This window comes from Pseudopipra pipra, chromosome 3, assembly GCF_036250125.1.
Source record: "Pseudopipra pipra isolate bDixPip1 chromosome 3, bDixPip1.hap1, whole genome shotgun sequence".
In the NCBI taxonomy this organism is placed as follows: Eukaryota; Metazoa; Chordata; class Aves; order Passeriformes; family Pipridae; genus Pseudopipra; species Pseudopipra pipra.
This window is the reverse complement of record NC_087551.1, coordinates 5,329,294-5,347,477: the sequence shown is the minus strand read 5'-3', so window position 1 is coordinate 5,347,477 and position 18,184 is coordinate 5,329,294. Positions and strand designations below refer to the sequence as shown.

Below are 18,184 nucleotides of genomic sequence, written 5' to 3'. Positions count from 1 at the left end.
ACAGTTCCATGCCAAGATTAGTACTTCCAGTGTGAATTGTGCAATTCTGTTGCACAGCATTTCCTTCTTCCCCTACCCAATCTGATATCACTTCACAATAAGTCTTTAAAGTATTTAAGATAACTAAATTCCACATAAAGTCTTGTACTAATCTTTACAAATTGCTGCTATCTGACAAAGAGCTTTCATTTTACCTTCCAATAGCCACACTATTCCAGCAGCATGAACTCCAGTGTTACAAGTCTCCTGTTAATTACAGTTAAGAGTTCATGTTTTCATGAAAGAACCAGAAGCCTCTTACCAGCATAATCAACCCCCCAGAAAATCCTGTCATTTATGGTATTCAAAGTTTTAAGAAAGAGAATTGTCCAATGCTCCTGAAGTACATTACAATGACACAGTTTATAAAATCAGACATGTATGAAGAACATTTTCTCTTTTATTTTTCTTTTTTTTCTCTCCTGGGCATTTAAAAGGCATTGGGCACATCTTTAGCAATTTTCTTTTCCTTGTGTACCTACGTGGGGTTTTTTGTTTGGTTTAGTTTGGGTTTTTTAAGAGCAATATTCTGTTGGAAAAGAATCTTTATTTTTGTATTGTATTCTCTGCAACTTAACAAGGCTCAGTGGAAACATTGAGATCTCTTTAATAAAGACAGGATCTCCTACTCCCCCCTTTCTTTTCTGATTTCACATGAATGGTAATTTCAAATTTCCATTTCATCTCATCTTTAGTTAAACCTCCTTCATGCTTTCCCTTTAGTGCTTCCTCTCATAGACTCTGCTATAAAGCCAATGTGGTTATCAATGAATACTCCATTGTTAGCACATTTTCAAATGCTCATAAGCCATTCCACCCATTTCCATTTCCACTGTTTCTCCAGATAACCCATTTCCAATTTTCCATTTTAGCTCTCTACATAATAATCCTCGAGAAAATGTCGTCATTGACAAAGATGACTAAACTCTCCAGAGCTCTTATATATTTCCCTGGGTTTCCTCTTGTGCCATGTTCCCAAAACTGTCTTCTTTCTCAAGATAAAACTATTCAAGATTACAAGCACAGTTTGGTAAAACAGGTAACAATGGGTTTATGTTTAAACCCAGCATTAATCAGCCAGCCTATTCTTCCATCTTTTCCTTGAGACTTCCAATTTGCTTATGTAATTTCAATAACTTGCCATATTGTTTCTTTAATAGAGAATTTCCCTCCTTCCAAAATGCTTATTACTGCCTGCAGTCTGATTTTTAAATATAACCCCAGATACGCCCATTTATAAATAGATTCTGGAAAATTACATATCAATAGATTTTCTTTGACTTTATTTCAGCTCTGCTGCTTAGAAGTGCTCTCAAATATTTTATTAGTTTATGCTCAAAGCTAATTTGACAGAGACTGTCTAATCTACCTTAACCTTAGTCTTACAGGAGGCATCACAGAAGGATTCAAATCGCTTCTCTCAGCAACTGATGCTGAGGTTTGTGCTCGTGAATATCTCAAAAGCAATCTAATTATGATCTTTCCTACGGTGCAAGACATAAAAATTACATTTCATAGCTGGCTACATCCCCTGCAGCTTATGGTTTAAGCACAGTCTGTTTCAGAGAATAGCCTAAAAAGCAGTGAAAAAGCAAAGAATAAAGGGCTGAAGACAGGTGAAGGAAGACAGTTGTGGTCAGTGTCTCAGGCTGACATAAAACTGGTTTCAAGTAATGGGAAAGTGGAGCATTGAGCTTGACTTAACACAGCTCAGGAATGAAAGCTTGACCCATGCCACAGAACAGCCTAAAGTCTAAAAACATAAATAATTGTTAAGTCTTGAGGAAGTCACCTGCACTGACATTGGGCAACACAAAAAAGTGACAAAGTCCCTGTTAATGTACAGTTAACTGCTTTTATAGAATAGAACTGGCCTTCAAAAGCAAGAGTGTGAGCTGATTAAACATTTAAAAGAACTTGCATCCAACACTGTGACATTATTCAAACCCAAACAACATAGAGAAGAAAACAAAGCACAGCCTCATTTTTAGCCCATGACAGAATAGGCTGGAATGGATCAGCGGACAGGTCTGCTGGGTGGTCTTTGGGAGTGCAGAGTTTGGAGTTCCAGCCTACTCACTGCAAACTGCACTTGGAAGAGCACACACACAAAGTGCAGATCCTTTGCCTTTACTTCTGGAGAGCCAAAAACTTGAAACTGCCTCTCAGTGGCAATCCACCACTCCTCCAGTTTGGCAAAGAACTGAACAGGGGTATATGACAAATTTGGTCCCACCATGCTGCAGGAATTCTGGACCTACAGAACAGTCTGGAGTGGACCCTTCAAGGAAGAGTGGTAAGAATCAACCAGATCCTCCCAAACATTTGCTGAGGGGCTGTTCCCATCTTACTTATCAGGTTCTTCAAATCAGGGAAGAGGCTTAGGGATAATTTTATCTTACTCCCTCCTCCCAACACACTGCACTGACCGTCCCAGCCAGGTCTGTGCACACATACTGCATCTGCAAGTAAAGCAAACTCCCAGACTTTATCATTGATTAGGTTATGATCCCACTAAGAGATTTATTTTTTTTTTAATATAAAAGTCTTAAAGCTGATTTTTTAAACGACAAGTTTTGAAATAGTAAAGCTAAAGCACATCATATTTTTCATTCTCCTTCTCCTTCCTACACAAAATCACATCAAAGAAATTAAAGAAAACTCCTCAGCTTTTATTTTATGGAAAGATTAAAAATACCAAATGGGGGAATTGGATATCTCATAGGAGATACCTGAGAAAGAAAAAAAACCCCATAATTATTTCTCAGTCAAAATGCAGAGACAGGATTTCCTACTTCAAGCATTAAATAGTTTTCAAGACAATACTGAAAAAGTAACACTTTTCAAAATAGCAAAACACTTCTAGAGCAAGTAGATAATTCTTTTCTGAGAGTGTGAAAAACACTGGATTCTTTGGCATGGAAGGATATGTACCAATCTAGGAATCAAGACAATAAAATCTGCATTTAGTGTTAGAAATACCAACACCCTGGTGTTCGAAAAAAATGAAGTTGAATGAGTAGAATAAGTAGAATGAGTAGAATAAACCCTTTTTTTTTCCCCAAGGGTCAGCTATACTTTAATACAAGTCAGATCAACTCCTAAAGCACAGCCAGAGCTCAGGGTGTAACTGTGACCCTCGGTGTGAGCCCCAGGAGCAGCACCTGGGTCCATGGGAGCACTCCTGCCACAGCCAGCACTTAACTGCAGCATAACATTCCCGAGCCTTTGACCCTGCCAAAGCCTGCAGGATGAAATATTTAAGGAGAATTGTTTATGGTATTTAACCACACACCAGTGCCTTTTCCTCCATAAATGTTTGGGGATTTTTGCTCCCAGCAGGGCCAGCACTGATCCGCTCGAGTTGTTCTGCAGAACAAGTGCTAAGAAAACATACAAGAAACCCATGGACATTACAAACCACTTCATTAGAATTCTGGAGAGTAAAATATTGCCAGGACAAAGTACAAAGGAAAAAAAAAAAAAAGATCCTTAAATCAAGGTGCTAATATTATACCTAAATCACTTAGCTTTCTAAATACATCTCTGAGCCTTATAAAAAAAAATAAACCTTTCTAAGGTAAAGCTTTCAAAAATTCCAATTTTTCTCTGCCTTAGGCTCACTGCAGGTTGTCCTCTTGAATAATCTGGCCCAACTGTTGATGTGGCTTTCTGGTTCTAAGATGACAGTCACAAATAGGTGAATAAATACATATATATATAAACAATCATCTTATCCCTATAAAAAAAAACAAAACAGAAAATTTACAGAATCGTTCTGTACGTACCAATACATCATTTTCACCTGTCCAAGCACTTGGATCAAAGTCAAGTTTACTGACACAAACTATAAATTTCTCTGGAAACACACGCAGCTCTACACAAAAAGAATGGAAAAGAAGATTACAGAAATGATAATCACTTTCAAAACCACACACAATGACATCATATAGACATGTTACTTTAGTAAACAAAATTATTTATATTTTTTAATTGCACATTAACTCATTTCATGCACCCCTTTAGCTTTTTACCTGCTCTCTTCAACATGCCAGCCCCTCTTTCATTTTGTTTTTTTAAACCATTAAAAAAAAAATCAATAAGAAGAGCAAACTGAGTTCCCAAGAGGACAGTCAAAGCTGCAAATTAGTCCACCTGCACCTCTGAACAGAAAAAACAGGCAGAATCAACAGACAAACAGTTTAATGATGGTTTTCTTTCTGTTCTGGTGATGTGTGTTTTCATCACAAAAGCTGTAAATTGTTTTTGTAACACAGCACAACATATTCAGTCAGGACTTGGCATCCCAGCTCCAGCTTCCACACTCTGACTGCAGAGATCTTCGAAGCCATTAAACAAATTAGGGAACTATCACCAAATTAGGTGTTTTCCTCGGGATCACACGGTTTGTTCTGAACACAACAAAGTTTCTATTTACAAAGAATTAGCAATTGAAGGGTTCTCAGATTCCAACCGAGGAGGCAAAGCTTTATTCAATACCTGGCAATGCCATGGGAAGAGCACAGCTGGGTATTTTGCTGTCTGACATGGGAAACTGTTTCCAGATTAACATCTTCAGATTCTATATTTTCAGCTCTGCTTTTTTTATTTTGGTTGCTGGTTTTTGTTTTGTTTTCATACAAAGCGAGTTCATAATTTTGAAAGTTTGTTATATTTCAAACCCAAGCCAAAACACCCTATCTTGTCGGCCAAGAAAGAAACAAGGCTTGCAGAAAAAAACCATGAGGTTGATCTCATAGATTTTTTTGGTAGGACTGAAGAGTAGGGCAAGTTCATTCCAGTTAGACATTTCTGTTGTTACATTTTACAACAATCTCACCTGCTGGCTAACAAAATGAAAGTATCTTTGGGTATTCATTGATGCTTTAAAACAGTTCAAATTTAATACACAGCAAACAATGCAGATATTCCAATGCAGACACTCTGCTATTCTACTCTAACACAAGAATAGATGAATTATTTAAAGTCAACACTCCAATCTTTTCAACCAATATGGACTTAGAAAACAACTAGTTGAAGACTGATTTAAACATTTATGAATATAATGAATTCCTATAAAAACAAGAAATCATTTAAAATCATCCACTCGAGTATTCAATATTTTTAAGGACACTTAATGTATTTTGCTTTCTTTTAACACAAAAGGGTCAACACAAAGGGCAAGGATGGTTTTAGCTCCTTTGCACTGCTGTTGGCAGGACAGGACTGATATCACTTCCTTACAGAGCATCCTGGCTTGAGAAAACATGGAAAAAAATCTGGTCCAATGACATCACCTACACAGAGATTTTATAGCTCTGAGGTGAACAAGAGCCTTTCTTGCATCCACTTGTACTGCACCACTGATGTCACAAGACACTCCAGCACTAATGAAGTGATTCATGCTGCAACCTCTGCTTGATTCACCCTGCAGAGACTCAGGAAAATGCTGAGTCTCATCCCATTCACAGAATTTGGTGTGGTTGAGCTGATTACCCTGGGGCAAGGCATACAACAGATCTGAAATGGAATCAAAAAAAAAAATCCAGCTTATCTTAAGAAACACTTCCCTTTTTTGTTGCTGTTGTTTTTAGGAAATGTTCTCTGAAAAAAAACCCTGGATTTTGATTAAGTAGACCCAAAATATCATGAAGTATTAGTTTATGCTCTCTTTCTTCCTCCCAGGAATACAAAATTCTAAGTAACTCTGTAAGAAAGCGATTTCTTACCACGATAACGTTTCCCTAAAGCACAACGGAGATTAACCCATCTCTTCATGAAGTAGGCAGTGATGTGGAGACTGTTGGCTGCAACACAAAGCAAAGGGGTAATATTAAGTATAAGGGTATCTTGGGCATCCTGGTCTCACAGTGTTGCACATCTGCTAAGACAGGATTGAGAGAAAGCAGCAGCTCAAGAACACAAAGGAAAACGTAACTTTAATGGAATGATTTTAAAAAAACTGCTGAATTCTCATACTGGAGTCTCAAAAAAATAATGTCTGATACAAGGCAAAAATCTACAGAAACTATTAACCATCGAGTTCTGGAATCCAACCACATAAATAAATTTAAGTCAATGAATTATCAGAGTTGTCATCTGCTTAACAGCCTGGTGTCACGGCCACTATCCTGTTTTCATACCTATTCTACACCAGTATTACAGATGCCCATTTACTCAACTGCCTTCTGGAGGAAGGTGACAAACTCAAAGCTCTAAAAAAACCCAGACATGGAAGGGCTTAATTATCTGCAGCTCCACTGAATTAGGTGAGAAATGCAGATATCTGAAGCCCTCAGTATCTCCAAGTGGACAGGGCTGGCCTGGCTGATGCAGCAGATACCTGTAAGCTCCACAGAGGCTTCCTCAGCTTCTGTTCCCAAGAATGACAGAAATCCTTGGGCACCAGGAGCGTAAGGAAAGGGCAGAAAGGATTATGTTACAGAGGAGAGACTATCGGACTGTGGCTGAGGAAATTCAGCTTTTACTTTTGTTCCACTTAAATTCCCAACTGACCCTGGGTAAATCAGTTAGCACTTGATTCATCAAGGTATTTAGCAACCTGACTCCCGCTGAAAGGGGAAAAAACCGGCAACTGGGACTCGTCCTCCCCTTCTCTCTGTGCACCTCATCGAAAGGAAAGTGCAAAAGAGGGTTAGAGGTGTTTCCCTTAACTTGGATGGGGTTTACAAGACTTAAATTATTGCTGCTTCTAAGGCAGGCAGCTGCCCTTGGTGTGACTACCACACAAAAAGCAGAATATTAAGTGCTACTGCTGTTCTTCTAACCTAACCATTTAAAAAGAAAGCAAGCTTGTTCCAGGCTCAATCTCTACTGAGCAAGTGCCAAGCAGGTCTCAATTTAAGTATAAGCCTCAAAATGCACATCCTCTACTGCAGGGTCTGGAGCTCCCGTTGGAGTGCTGTTTTCAGCATCACCCCTCATTAAGAACCACAGTTATTGATCACAATCAATCCCTTTGAAATTTATCAGCCATCTTTTTTCCCTTCCCCTCAGGAAGACACCCAAAATTTGACTTCCCTTTAGAGATCAAGTCAAGACGTGACAAGTTGAACCATCCCTCGAAAATGATGAGCACTAGAGAAAAATTTGGATGGAATCCATCAGCTTTATTAACTGTATATTTATGAGAACAATTAAGGAAAATTACTTTTAGCTATTTCCAGTTTGGCATCTACAATTCTTTAACACTGCTAAGTCAAAGCAAAGAATTTGCCCTATATATAAACAAGTTATTAGTGTGATAAAAGCATCCTCCACTGTGGCCTTGGAATGCTGAAAAAGTAACAATCCTAAAAGTACAACTTGGAAAACAAATCTTCAAAAAGAGAGTAAACATTAAAAGTTTTTCTTCCCACCTCCATTTGTCTGTAATACTCCAAATGTATTTTTCTTGAGAGGAATTTGGAAAAATGTGAATCTTTGCTTTTCACAGGGAAAAGCAGCATACTTCACTCTGGCAATTCTTTTATGAATCAGTGACAGGTATATCTCTTCAGTTTTCTTGCTATCCTGGTATTCTCTGAGAGGTTAAGTGTTTAATCATATCTGATTGACTGAGCAAAGTTTCAAATTCCTCTTAAAGGCCCTTGATTGAGTCAGCCACTGTTCTGTGGAAGATCACCCCCCTCAAATCTGACAAATAAATAATTACCTAAGAGATCAAGACACCCATACACATTATTTTTGCAGCATCAGCTCAAGTCTGAAAGTCTTATAAAGCCTTCACAGGCAGTTGCACCTGAGCTAATAAGCTCAGCCCAGAGGGACCAACACTAGAAAATCATTTTAGTTTGCATGAATATTTACTACTTGGCTGAAAAGGCCCAAACAGATGATTTGCTGTTACTTGTTGCTAACCATGAGAAAATATTCAGATGCATTGGATTCAAGATACTTGTATTTTGAAAGTATCACAAAGCTCATCAAATGTTGTGAAACCCTCTTGTATGTGACACCTGATTTAATCCATAGTCAGCTGGAGTTCACAAAACCTAGTTTTAAAGTTGTCAGAGTTACTGCAAACAATAAAAACAGTGATATCCTCTTTCAGCTTCCCTTAGGAGAAATATATTATCCAATTAACCACTCTGCTTCATGAAATAAAAAATAAAAAAATAAGCCCTGCAAGAACAACCCCATGCAACTTGCAGCTTTTTAAAGCTTCTACACAGTCACTCAGCATGAGTTTCATTCCTGACTGGTCCACCATCGATCCTAATCTTGGCTTATGGAGTGGGTTATGCTCCAGGGCCAGTGTGATCTCAGCAAGGACCAAAACCTGCTGTTGGTGATATCATGGAAGGAGGGACCAACTGACACACACCAAATGATCCATCACTAACTCCTTTTAAGCACCACCACAGAAGTTTGAACCTCAAGCTACAGACAATTTTGCTTCTGGTAGCGCAGAAAGTTCACAGATCTTGGGCTCAGCAAACCCAGTTGGCTCAATCTTTAACTTCCCCCTCACCATGCAACACCAACAAACCTCCATTTGTAGATTACCAGAAAAGGAAATAAAATTGTATTTAGTGACGTGGAAGGTCTTTTTCTTTCTTACTTCAAAACCGTGCACCTAAACGATCAGATTCAGGGTCCAAAAAGAAACAAGGAAAACAAAAACAGCAACACAACAAAACAACCAAAAACCCTCAAACCCTATGAAATAAACAGACCCCGAAATCCAAAATATGACTGGACAGAGGAGGTTCTAGAGAAGCCACAGTTGAGTTCCAGCTGCAACAGGCCCCTGTGAGGGCTGCCTTGGGCAGGAACAGGAATTTGCCCTGTTTGTTGTGTTTCGTGGTCCCAGGACACCAAGAGGAAACATCAGACAGCAGCTCTTTACTGTGAGACTATCCAGCAGCACTTGTTTTCCAAAGGAATCCCAGCCAAGCTGACTGGAGCTTCCAGAAGCTGCCAAGAGGCTGCTGTGGTGCAGCGTGGAGGGGTGGGAAGCCCTCTCCCACGGCTCTTCCAGACCATTCCTCTGGGAGCCTGGGAAAACGCCCCAGAGCGCTGAGGGATCTGGAGCAGCCGGGCAGGTGTTCCCTCCCCACCACGGGCTGGCACCTGCCTGGCTCTGGAGTTCTCTCAAGTCTTCTCCAAAGCCACAGCACAAGCCTGAGAAGGATGGCTGACCCCCCCAAACATTCCCATCTCTCCCAGGCCCCCATTTCTCATCGCACAGGATTTTTACACCCTCTTTAAAAATACAGCAATTTTCTCTCCCAGCCCAGACGTTTCACATTTCTGACAGGTTGCAGTGGATTAGGACTGACTCCACATTTGGAAAGTAACAACAAAATCAACCATTGCAACCCACATATTAAAAATATAAAAGGATAAATTTCTTATGTTACCATGTGAAAGTAAATACACGGCTGTATTAGACTTTCTGAAACACTATATTGTACATTAAAAAAAAAAATCTACACTTAGCTCATGCTAGATTAATTTTTCCACACAGATTAGGCTATACTAGTAATAATGTTTACAGTATATAGAGCTTTTCATCTTCAAAGTGCTCCACAGACGTATTATTACACTGCTTTTTAGCACTCACATTTCTCCACTTAGAATTATTCACCACAAAATCAAAAGTCTTGATCATTTGTAAACAAAACAAAACCCAAACATTTTATTCTAAACCTACTGTTGATCCTGTAGCTTTTCTTCCCCAAAACAAAATGTCCACGTGCTCCAGAGGAGGTTGCCATTTCTATTTTAGAAGAGATTCAAAAGCAAACGTTGGCACATAATTTTAAGGCCAAGTCTAGTATAGACCAGGACAGCAGATGCAAGACATCAGATATAAAAAGCTGTTGAGTCTTCCTGAGCCTTTTCTGGGATCCACTTCATATTTAATAACAAGAAGCATCTTCACCCAGTTCAAGGTTTTATACACACCAAAGAGTGGGTTTCAGAACATCTGAAACATCTCAGGATGGCATCCATTCTTTCCATCCAGTCTGCCTTCAGTTCAAAGAAAGCAATTAACAAAAGTACACAGGGAAATGTGTACTGATCATCATAAAATAAAGCCCATAAACATTTTTTTTTAAAAACTAAGAAAAAACATCCAGGTCATCAAATTTATATACATAAAGAATGAACAAAAACCAGTCCTCGGGTGTAGTATTGAGTGGGTATTGCTGCAGGGTCTGGCCTTGCAAACTCTTACACCTGCAAATAAATTCAGTGATATAATTTGCCTCTTTTTCCAGGGTGCCTTCCAGTAGCTTAAACCAAGAGCAGACAAAACCAGATTACTGATTTTTTTTTCACCTTACTCTTCCATAATATTTTAGTATCAGTGCTGCTGTTCTGTCTGCTAAATCTTCCGAACACAGGCCAGTCATCAACACAAATAGGGGAGAAATCCATCCCACCAAGGACCTGGGGATGAGATTAAGTTCCTACCAGGGACTAAGGTCCCTGACAAGAAAACAAACCTTTCAAGGAGTCTGATCAGGAAAGGATGGGATGGGATAAGCCCAGTAGAATCCTCTCTGCTACCAGAGCCTTGGGAGCTGGACACAGCACACAGTCTAAACCACTGAGAATATGAGCCATTAAAAGGAAAACTGGGCTGAGCCATTCCGTGAAATCCAAGAGTAGGGTTGTTGGGCTCTCCTCTAGCAGGAGAGGTGAGGAATTCACTGCAAAATCAGAACTATAGTGGCCAAACTGGATCCAGGATAAGGCATTTCTTAGCCTGGCTGTCATCACTGTTCTGGAGGAGAGAATGGAGAAGAAAAGCACGTCTGAGACCATCTGGCTGCAAGATGACAAATGCCCCTGATGGAGGTCCTGAGAACACACCAGCTCTGGAGGAAAAATACCAACTTCCCCTCACTGACACTTGAGGATGGAGAGGCAGGCTGATCCAGCCCTGGAAAACCCAGTCTGTCCATAGCCATTCCTAACACACAAGCAGGAAAAGCCAGCACCACCTGCTACTGCATCCAGGGAGACCAATGCAGAGCAGCAGATTTGATGGTCAGAGCACCTTTACCACAGACAACTGTTCTCTAACAGGAGACAAGATCTGATTTCACCCTTTTGTTGATCTCAGACTCAATAACCACATTATTAATTGCATGTGACGGGTTTTAACACAGGAACTGAAAGCTATTTAGAAATCCTCCCTGTTTTGAACATATAAACTGTATTCCAGAGAAAGCCACGTGCCTGGACTTCTTTAACCACTGGAATGAGCACAACAACCAAGAGAAAGGCTGAGAAAGGCATCTGTTGTTTCCAGCCCAAAGGCAGAGAGAATGAGAAAACAAAGCCTGTGGTAAACACTGTCTGACAAGTCAGCAGCACAGGAGAAGCCAAAGTCTCTTCCAAGTGTCTGTACTGTGATGGAGCAGCTCAGTTAAACTGCCTGATGGCACATTTGCACACCAAGCCAAGTATCTCCCAAAAACTGGCCAGATAAAGCTGTACCCAAATGGAACAATCACTGAATTCCTCACAGTGATAAAAGTAAGGCAGATTCGACCTAGAATGAGACACAGACACTGTGACAGACCCAAGTTTGACTCACAGGGCACTAGGAAAAGCAGAATACAGCACATCCCTCTTCCAAAAAATATGTCCTTTCAGCCTAACTGTCTCTGTTGTTCTTCCTTGAGGAAACCTATGAGCTCCAGGAATTCTTTTTGATGCCACGAAATACTTGAAATGGAGGACTTTGTATTTTAAGTGTCAGGAATCTCTACAAAGCAAAGTCTCTTAGAGCACAAAAACCCAACTAAACTGTGGAAATGAGCCTCTCAGAATTTACCAAACATGACTGGTTCATTAGAACAACATAATTGTGGGTTCCAACACTATGATGCTGATAGCTTTTCAAATAAAGTCAATCAGCCCTTTCACAGGTCTCCAACTCTATTTTTTGACCCCCCCCCCGGCAATAAGAAATAAATTCTGCAAGAGAGAAAAAAGGTTTTAACCCTAAAGCTCCCACAGCTGCCATGACTTTCATCTTCTACCACAAACAAGGGTCACTAAAAGTGTCAGGAATGTATTGTGTCACAGGGCTACAAAACCTCTGGGCCTGGTGAAAAAAGCCCCATTGGAGACATGACGGGAGAGAATGAGAGGGAATAAAAAGTCAGTAGTAGGTTCTTCAGCAGAACATGTGGCATGAACATGAAAAGGTGGTTTCTTCAAAGCTGATCTTGATATATGGTAACCACAAGTGTCCTTGTCTGTCTTTTTTTTATTTTTAATTTTTTTTTTGAGGACTCCTTTTAGCAGAGCCCAGTGGAGCTACGACGTGGACATGGATGGTCATGACTCCTCTTCTACCCTATCATCTGGAGGACACTTCAAAAGAGAGTCAGTTCTTAGAGACAAGTGTGGACTTGAAGCAGTGCTTTCATGCTGGTTTCTGAATAAAGCAATTTGTGCCAGAGTTCGTGGGGTTTTGTCTTTTCACACAACAGACTCTTGTTAGATTCGTAACAACTCGGAATAGAAGGAAACTCTGGGGCACAGCAAATAGGTGGAAAGTCACCACAATGGAGCCTTGTGTATTTTCTCTCTTTAAATGCTGGCAAATAGTCCCCAATTAAGTCAGCTGCTGAAAGGCTCTATTTCCAAGTAAGTCTCTACCTCTCTCTGCTCTCACAAGCTCTGATGCAAAGAGGACATCACCAAGAACAACCATGACTGTGATTATCTGCTCAGTGCCACCAGCTCAGCTCTGGCTGTGGTGCAAAGAGCTGGAGACTGACTGCAAAATGGTTTGGAAAGAACCCACTCATCTTGGCTCACTGAGAACACTGTGTTGTAAGGGACCACCTGAATCCCACAGGTCAGCAGCCTGCATTTCTGTCATCAGTGTAACAGATGCCAAGGGCAAAAAGTACATAGAACATCCCCTTTCTCAGTATAAAACATCAAATTTAAGGGTTTTTATACAAAAGACCAAATCACACAATCCTGTCTCATGCCATAGAAGAGAACAGAGGCATTGCCCATACCCTATGACCCGTGTGTGCACATAAAAAACCCTTCAACAAGCTAAATATCTTAGTTAAAAGAATAAGAGAAATATTCAGTAAACAAATACAGGATTGCCACTTTCTATCCTCTTTAAAGCAAGTTTTGACACTTAGACATGGGTTTGTATAGTGAATATTTCCCAGGGAGGATGTTTCTCCCTGAATATGTGTCATTTGCTCTGCATTAGAACACCTCTGATCTGTTTGAAGTTGATGGAAAACATCAATTTCTAAGCCCACAACACACAGTCAAAATGACATTGAACTCTTTGCCTCCTATTTTCAAGTAAAAGTTTTTCTTATTTGCTACACTACTAATTTTTTGATGCCATTATCTAATTTTTTAATAAATTAAGGCATGGCCCTGCAAAGCTTTGCTGTTTTAGTGTTGTTTGTGGTCTGCCACTTGTGCCTTTGTAGTCCATAGAAATTCTCAGTGTGGAATAACCACAACATACCTGGTGCCTTCAGTGGTGAATCAAACATCCAGAACTGCTCTCACTGAACTACTTACATGGAGAAAATATGCATAATTTTTTTCAGGAATTGGCCCTCCATTTCTATCTGGACAGATTTCTGTAAAGTCTTCTAAAAATTTTCCAAATATGAATAAACCCACAAAAATGTTTGCAATTTAAAAAGCTGTAATTTCTACCTTGGTCATATGAGAATGAAAGTTGAGAACAAAAGAACAAAGGAGAGTATAATTGTGTAAGATGGAAAGTTTAAAAGAAATTCCCATTCATATTTAACACTAAAATTACACCTGCAATTACTTCCAGTTAAAATGAAAATAGAAAGGACTTCAATGTTCAACATGAAGCTGCAATGAGTGTTTTTTTTTTTTTCCCCTTAAAGTATCATGATGATTTTTGTTTTCTTTTGCTGCTGATAGTTTGGGGACTTTTACACTGAGACTTCCATGGAATGCAAGGGTTAAAGATGTGTAAAACAGATTTTCTCACAGTTTAAAGAGAGCAAAACAACACATTTAGGAAGCCAGACAGCTACAAGGTCAAAACGTTACACTTCCAGGTCAAACTTCTGGTTGCAATTAAGCAAATTCCTCTAAACATTTCTAGGGAAATCATAATTCTTTTAGGTTTTATTTCAAATCCCTATTCTTTCTGGCTTACATTTTAACCAAAACAATATTGCTCTCTTTAGAAACATTTAATAAAGAGCACTTTTTTTTCTTAAAGGAACCTGACATTTAAGTTCAAAATAAGAATCAACCCTTAGTTTTTTTCCATCTATTTTCTAGTTCAAGTAAAAGCAAAAGAAGCAATTAAGCCTAGTTAATTTTTGGAAAATAGATACAGTTTTTCTTTTCTTTTAGAAATCATATTTCCCTTTTCCCAAGGCTGCCAGAGCTCAAGGAGTGTTTGGACAATGCTCTTGGGCTCACGGTGTGATTTTGGGATTGTCCTGTGCAGGGCCAGGATTTGGAGTTTGATGATCCTTGTGGGTCCCTCTAAACTCAGAATATTCTGTGATTCTGTGACAGACCTGGCACATACCTAAACAATGCAACCCACTGTAGTTATGTGTTATATGTGCAAGCTGAAAAAATGAAACCCTACAGGTGAATTCATACTGCATTAAAATTTTAGCCAAACACAAAAGGTCTGCCCAGATTCAGACATTATTCACAAATGCTTTCCTTCAGCAGAATGCAGGTATGATGCTAAACTGCCCTCACTATTTATGTGTGGATGTTCCAGGCAGGAGAGTGTTCCAGATATCCCACACACATATTTGTAAAGGTCAGGCAGCTGAGGAAAGTCAGGTCTGTCACAGTGACCACATCAATTCTCCTCTGAGATTTGAGACATTCCAACACAAGGGGTTTGAGCACTGAGTGCAGACCACAGAATCTCTAAAATGCTTCTGGCAGAAATCCTACCTGCCATGTTCACAGAGGATGAGAGAAGATAGATTAAAGCCAAATTTATTGATCAGAAAACTTCATCACAAACAGTGAGCACTCAAAAATTACTCACAAACATATCTGCTTCCTATTCCAGCTGTGCCCAGTGCTAAAACACTTCCACAGGCTGGACAGTGATCTCCTCTGCATTCCTGCTTCCAAGGAACTCCAGAAGCTTTAAAATCTACACAGAGCACACGTGAAAGAGCATCTCCAGGAGGAAGAGATGTTGCAAAGAATCAGGCAGTCAAATAGGAATAGCAAGTGCTTAGGGACAGATCTTCAAATTCACTTCATGTGCACTCCCAAATTGCTGAATTCCCACCTGGGACAAGGATGCCAAGGGCTCTCTCAAAAGGTATGTTCCTTGGCCTAGATGGGAATCACTTTGATATTCTCAGGTGAGTATCAAATCAGAAATTAAAGGTGGGGTTCATCTTGCCTAACTGGCAGCACCTGAATCAAAGCAGTCCCCTAAACTTCATTTTGAACTGATAGAGATTAATTGCCTATTAACTTCGAGCCAGCTTCGAGAAACTGAGCCATAATTCCCCTTTGTAAAGACACATGATTAATGGATGCTGATTTTTTGCCTAACTATAGAAGGAAAACCCCAAAGATAAACTTTAAATTTGCATAAATATACATGTCTTTGCATAAACTCAAGTACTAACAGCAAAATTCCTATGCAGAACTACTTGGATGATAAAGAAAGACCTTTATAGGTTATATAGATGTGTAAGATAGTAGCTGTTTGTGCATGTAAACACAGGGTTTTTTTGCACACACATACTCAGGAGTAATTTTCATACTTTTTTTTCTTTTCATAAACTGAAAAAAAATTATATGGAAGCAAGAGACAAAAGATGGCAACAAGATGGAAACAAGAAAAAGCAACACAATGCATTAAGGCAGATAATAATTAAAGGTTACAGGTCAAGGCTCTTTTCAAAACCAACATCAAATTCTTCCTTCTCACAAGAATACAACAAATTAAACAATTCTTGGGTTGTTTTCAATGAAGTATACTTCTTTTCAATACAATACTAACTATATAAAAATACTTTTCCAGGCTGAAGAGTCCCTGCACACTTAACTGTTCCCTCTATTGCATTTCCTCATCTGAGATCATCTCTGCTGTCCTTCTTGGAGTTTTTCCCAATTCTATTGTATTACAATCTAAAGCAAGGAAAAAAAAAAACACCTCACAAAAAAGAAAACACCCAAACAGCACATAAGTATGGGGGGATTTTTTTGTTCTTGCCAAATATCCTCTACCTTGAGAACAAAAACAAGGATAAGAAGTCAGATTATAACCTTGATCTTCTAGGAAGAAAAGCTTTGGTGAAAGAAGATGCCCTTATTCCCCACTAACTGCCGGTAAAAAAAATGGGAAAAAAAGTAATTAAAATTAAAACATTTTTCCTAAGTTATTGCATAAGTTCCTGCATACTTCAGAGAGCTAGGAGGCTCTGTTGTCACAGACAGATGAATGTAAGTTTAAAGTTCACACAGATCTGCAGGACTTGGCCACAAATCACAAGTGAGTGCACTGCAGAGAAGCTGCAGTACATTTCTTTTGAGAGACAGATATTACAGTGTGCAACTGCAAATATCAAAGGTCATTTAAGAGACTCCTCCTCAGTGCCCTGGGCTTATCTCTTCCCTCTACTTGCACCCATCAAATTGTTGGAGAGCTGCTCTTTGAGCAAGACAGGTGAAAAGATGCAGGTTAAACCCAAACAAATCACTGTTTCCCAGCAGAGGAGTGAGAGTTAACAGCAGGGAGGGTGGGAATAAATCAGTTTTGCTGCTACAGGATTGAAATGTGGAGCAAACCCTACGAACATTTGACACATCTCATGTCCTACAGTAACAGTGAACACTCCTAAAGCAAACTGGGGCAGCCTGAAAAGGGTGTTTCCCTTAAAAACATCATAATGTTCAAACTAAAATGCAAGGCCAAAAGAGTTTGGAATATTTACCACCATGATTTATTGTATATTTTTTGTGCGCTTGCAGGAGCCAAAAAAATCTTTTCATAAGCAAGAGAAATGTATTTTCTTATGAAACTGCATCTTATGCATTTTTCTTTATACTAAATAAGACATGAACTTTGACTCCAGATCTTTGTAAGGCTGAACTACTCAAAATAGCTCTGTACTTCCTTCAGTTTTTCATTTTAGTAAGTTTGTCAGAAATTAATGTCTGAAAAATTAACATTTGAGACTTCTACCTGTTAATAAAGTACAATCACTTTTGCAAAAAGCAACTGGGAGAAAAGATGGACAGAGGAAACATGATCACAATAAGCCCCGTTCCCTTAGAAATGAAAGTTAAAAATATAAAAAAACCAATATCCACAATCCCAGGGAAAGCAGATAAAATCAAGCTGGGAGCTCCTTGTGCCCTGTGACAGCTCTCTCATTATTTTCACTGCAGAAGAGACTGTACAACAAAAAGATCTGAAATCAGAGCAAAAATGTTCCACCCCCAAGCCAAGAAAAACAACAGGGATGCTCAGGAAGGAATGAGAATAGATCTGAAAATCACTTGTATGATAAACACAGTTAACTTTTTCCTCCCTCAAGAGGGGGAGGAAGGTCAGTTTACAATATCCCTTCTTCCTTCCTTCCATTTCTAACCTCACCATTTGTACCAGCCATATTGTCTTTCCACTTCTCCTTTCTGTTTCCTCTGTGCCCATGTAAACCTTGGTCCTTCCTTATTTTTCACAGCTCTCCCTCTGTCATTCTCCTGTATTTAATACTCAGTCCTCTTTATAGTCTCCTCTTCATTCTCATTGCTCCTGAGCACAACCAGCCACTTTGTGTGGAAATTTGAAATAATGCAGCCACAAACCATACCTGGCCAAAGCCCTTCTTGCATGATTTTGGCCATCCAGGCAAAATCCAACCTGTGAAAATCCTCCCCATTTTAAGTTTCTCTTAAAAAATAAAAATAAACCGAAGTCAAACACGTTTGGACATTAATTAAACACAGGAAACAGAGAGTTTATACCAAAATCTATGTCCAAAGACTAAATTAAAGCTTACTTTGGCAAATTGTTCATACTGGCCATTTGGGAGGGGTGGGGAAATTGTTCAGACAGAAGGAAGAATAGGAAGAACTTGCTTGTCTTGGCTACTTTCTCTCATTTTTCCATTCTTTC

General features: G+C 39.3%; 1 protein-coding gene across 13 annotated transcripts in view; it reads right to left on the bottom strand.

The window, feature by feature from the left end:
• Positions 1–18,184, bottom strand: part of SLX4IP (SLX4 interacting protein) — a 75,537-nt gene that overhangs the window by 17,368 nt on the left and 39,985 nt on the right. For 12 of the 13 annotated variants that reach the window (XR_010428868.1, XR_010428870.1, XR_010428869.1 and 9 more), the window contains 2 exons: positions 5,769–5,846; positions 3,828–3,916 (listed from right to left, as the gene is read on the bottom strand). The exons of the other annotated variant lie outside the window; for it this stretch is intronic. Coding sequence is in view for 7 of the 12 variants with exons in the window: in XM_064647537.1 (XP_064503607.1) it covers positions 3,828–3,916; positions 5,769–5,846 (167 nt within the window). In the remaining 5 variants the exon portion in view is untranslated. The remainder of the gene's footprint in view (positions 1–3,827; positions 3,917–5,768; positions 5,847–18,184) is intronic. 13 annotated transcript variants of the gene reach the window in all.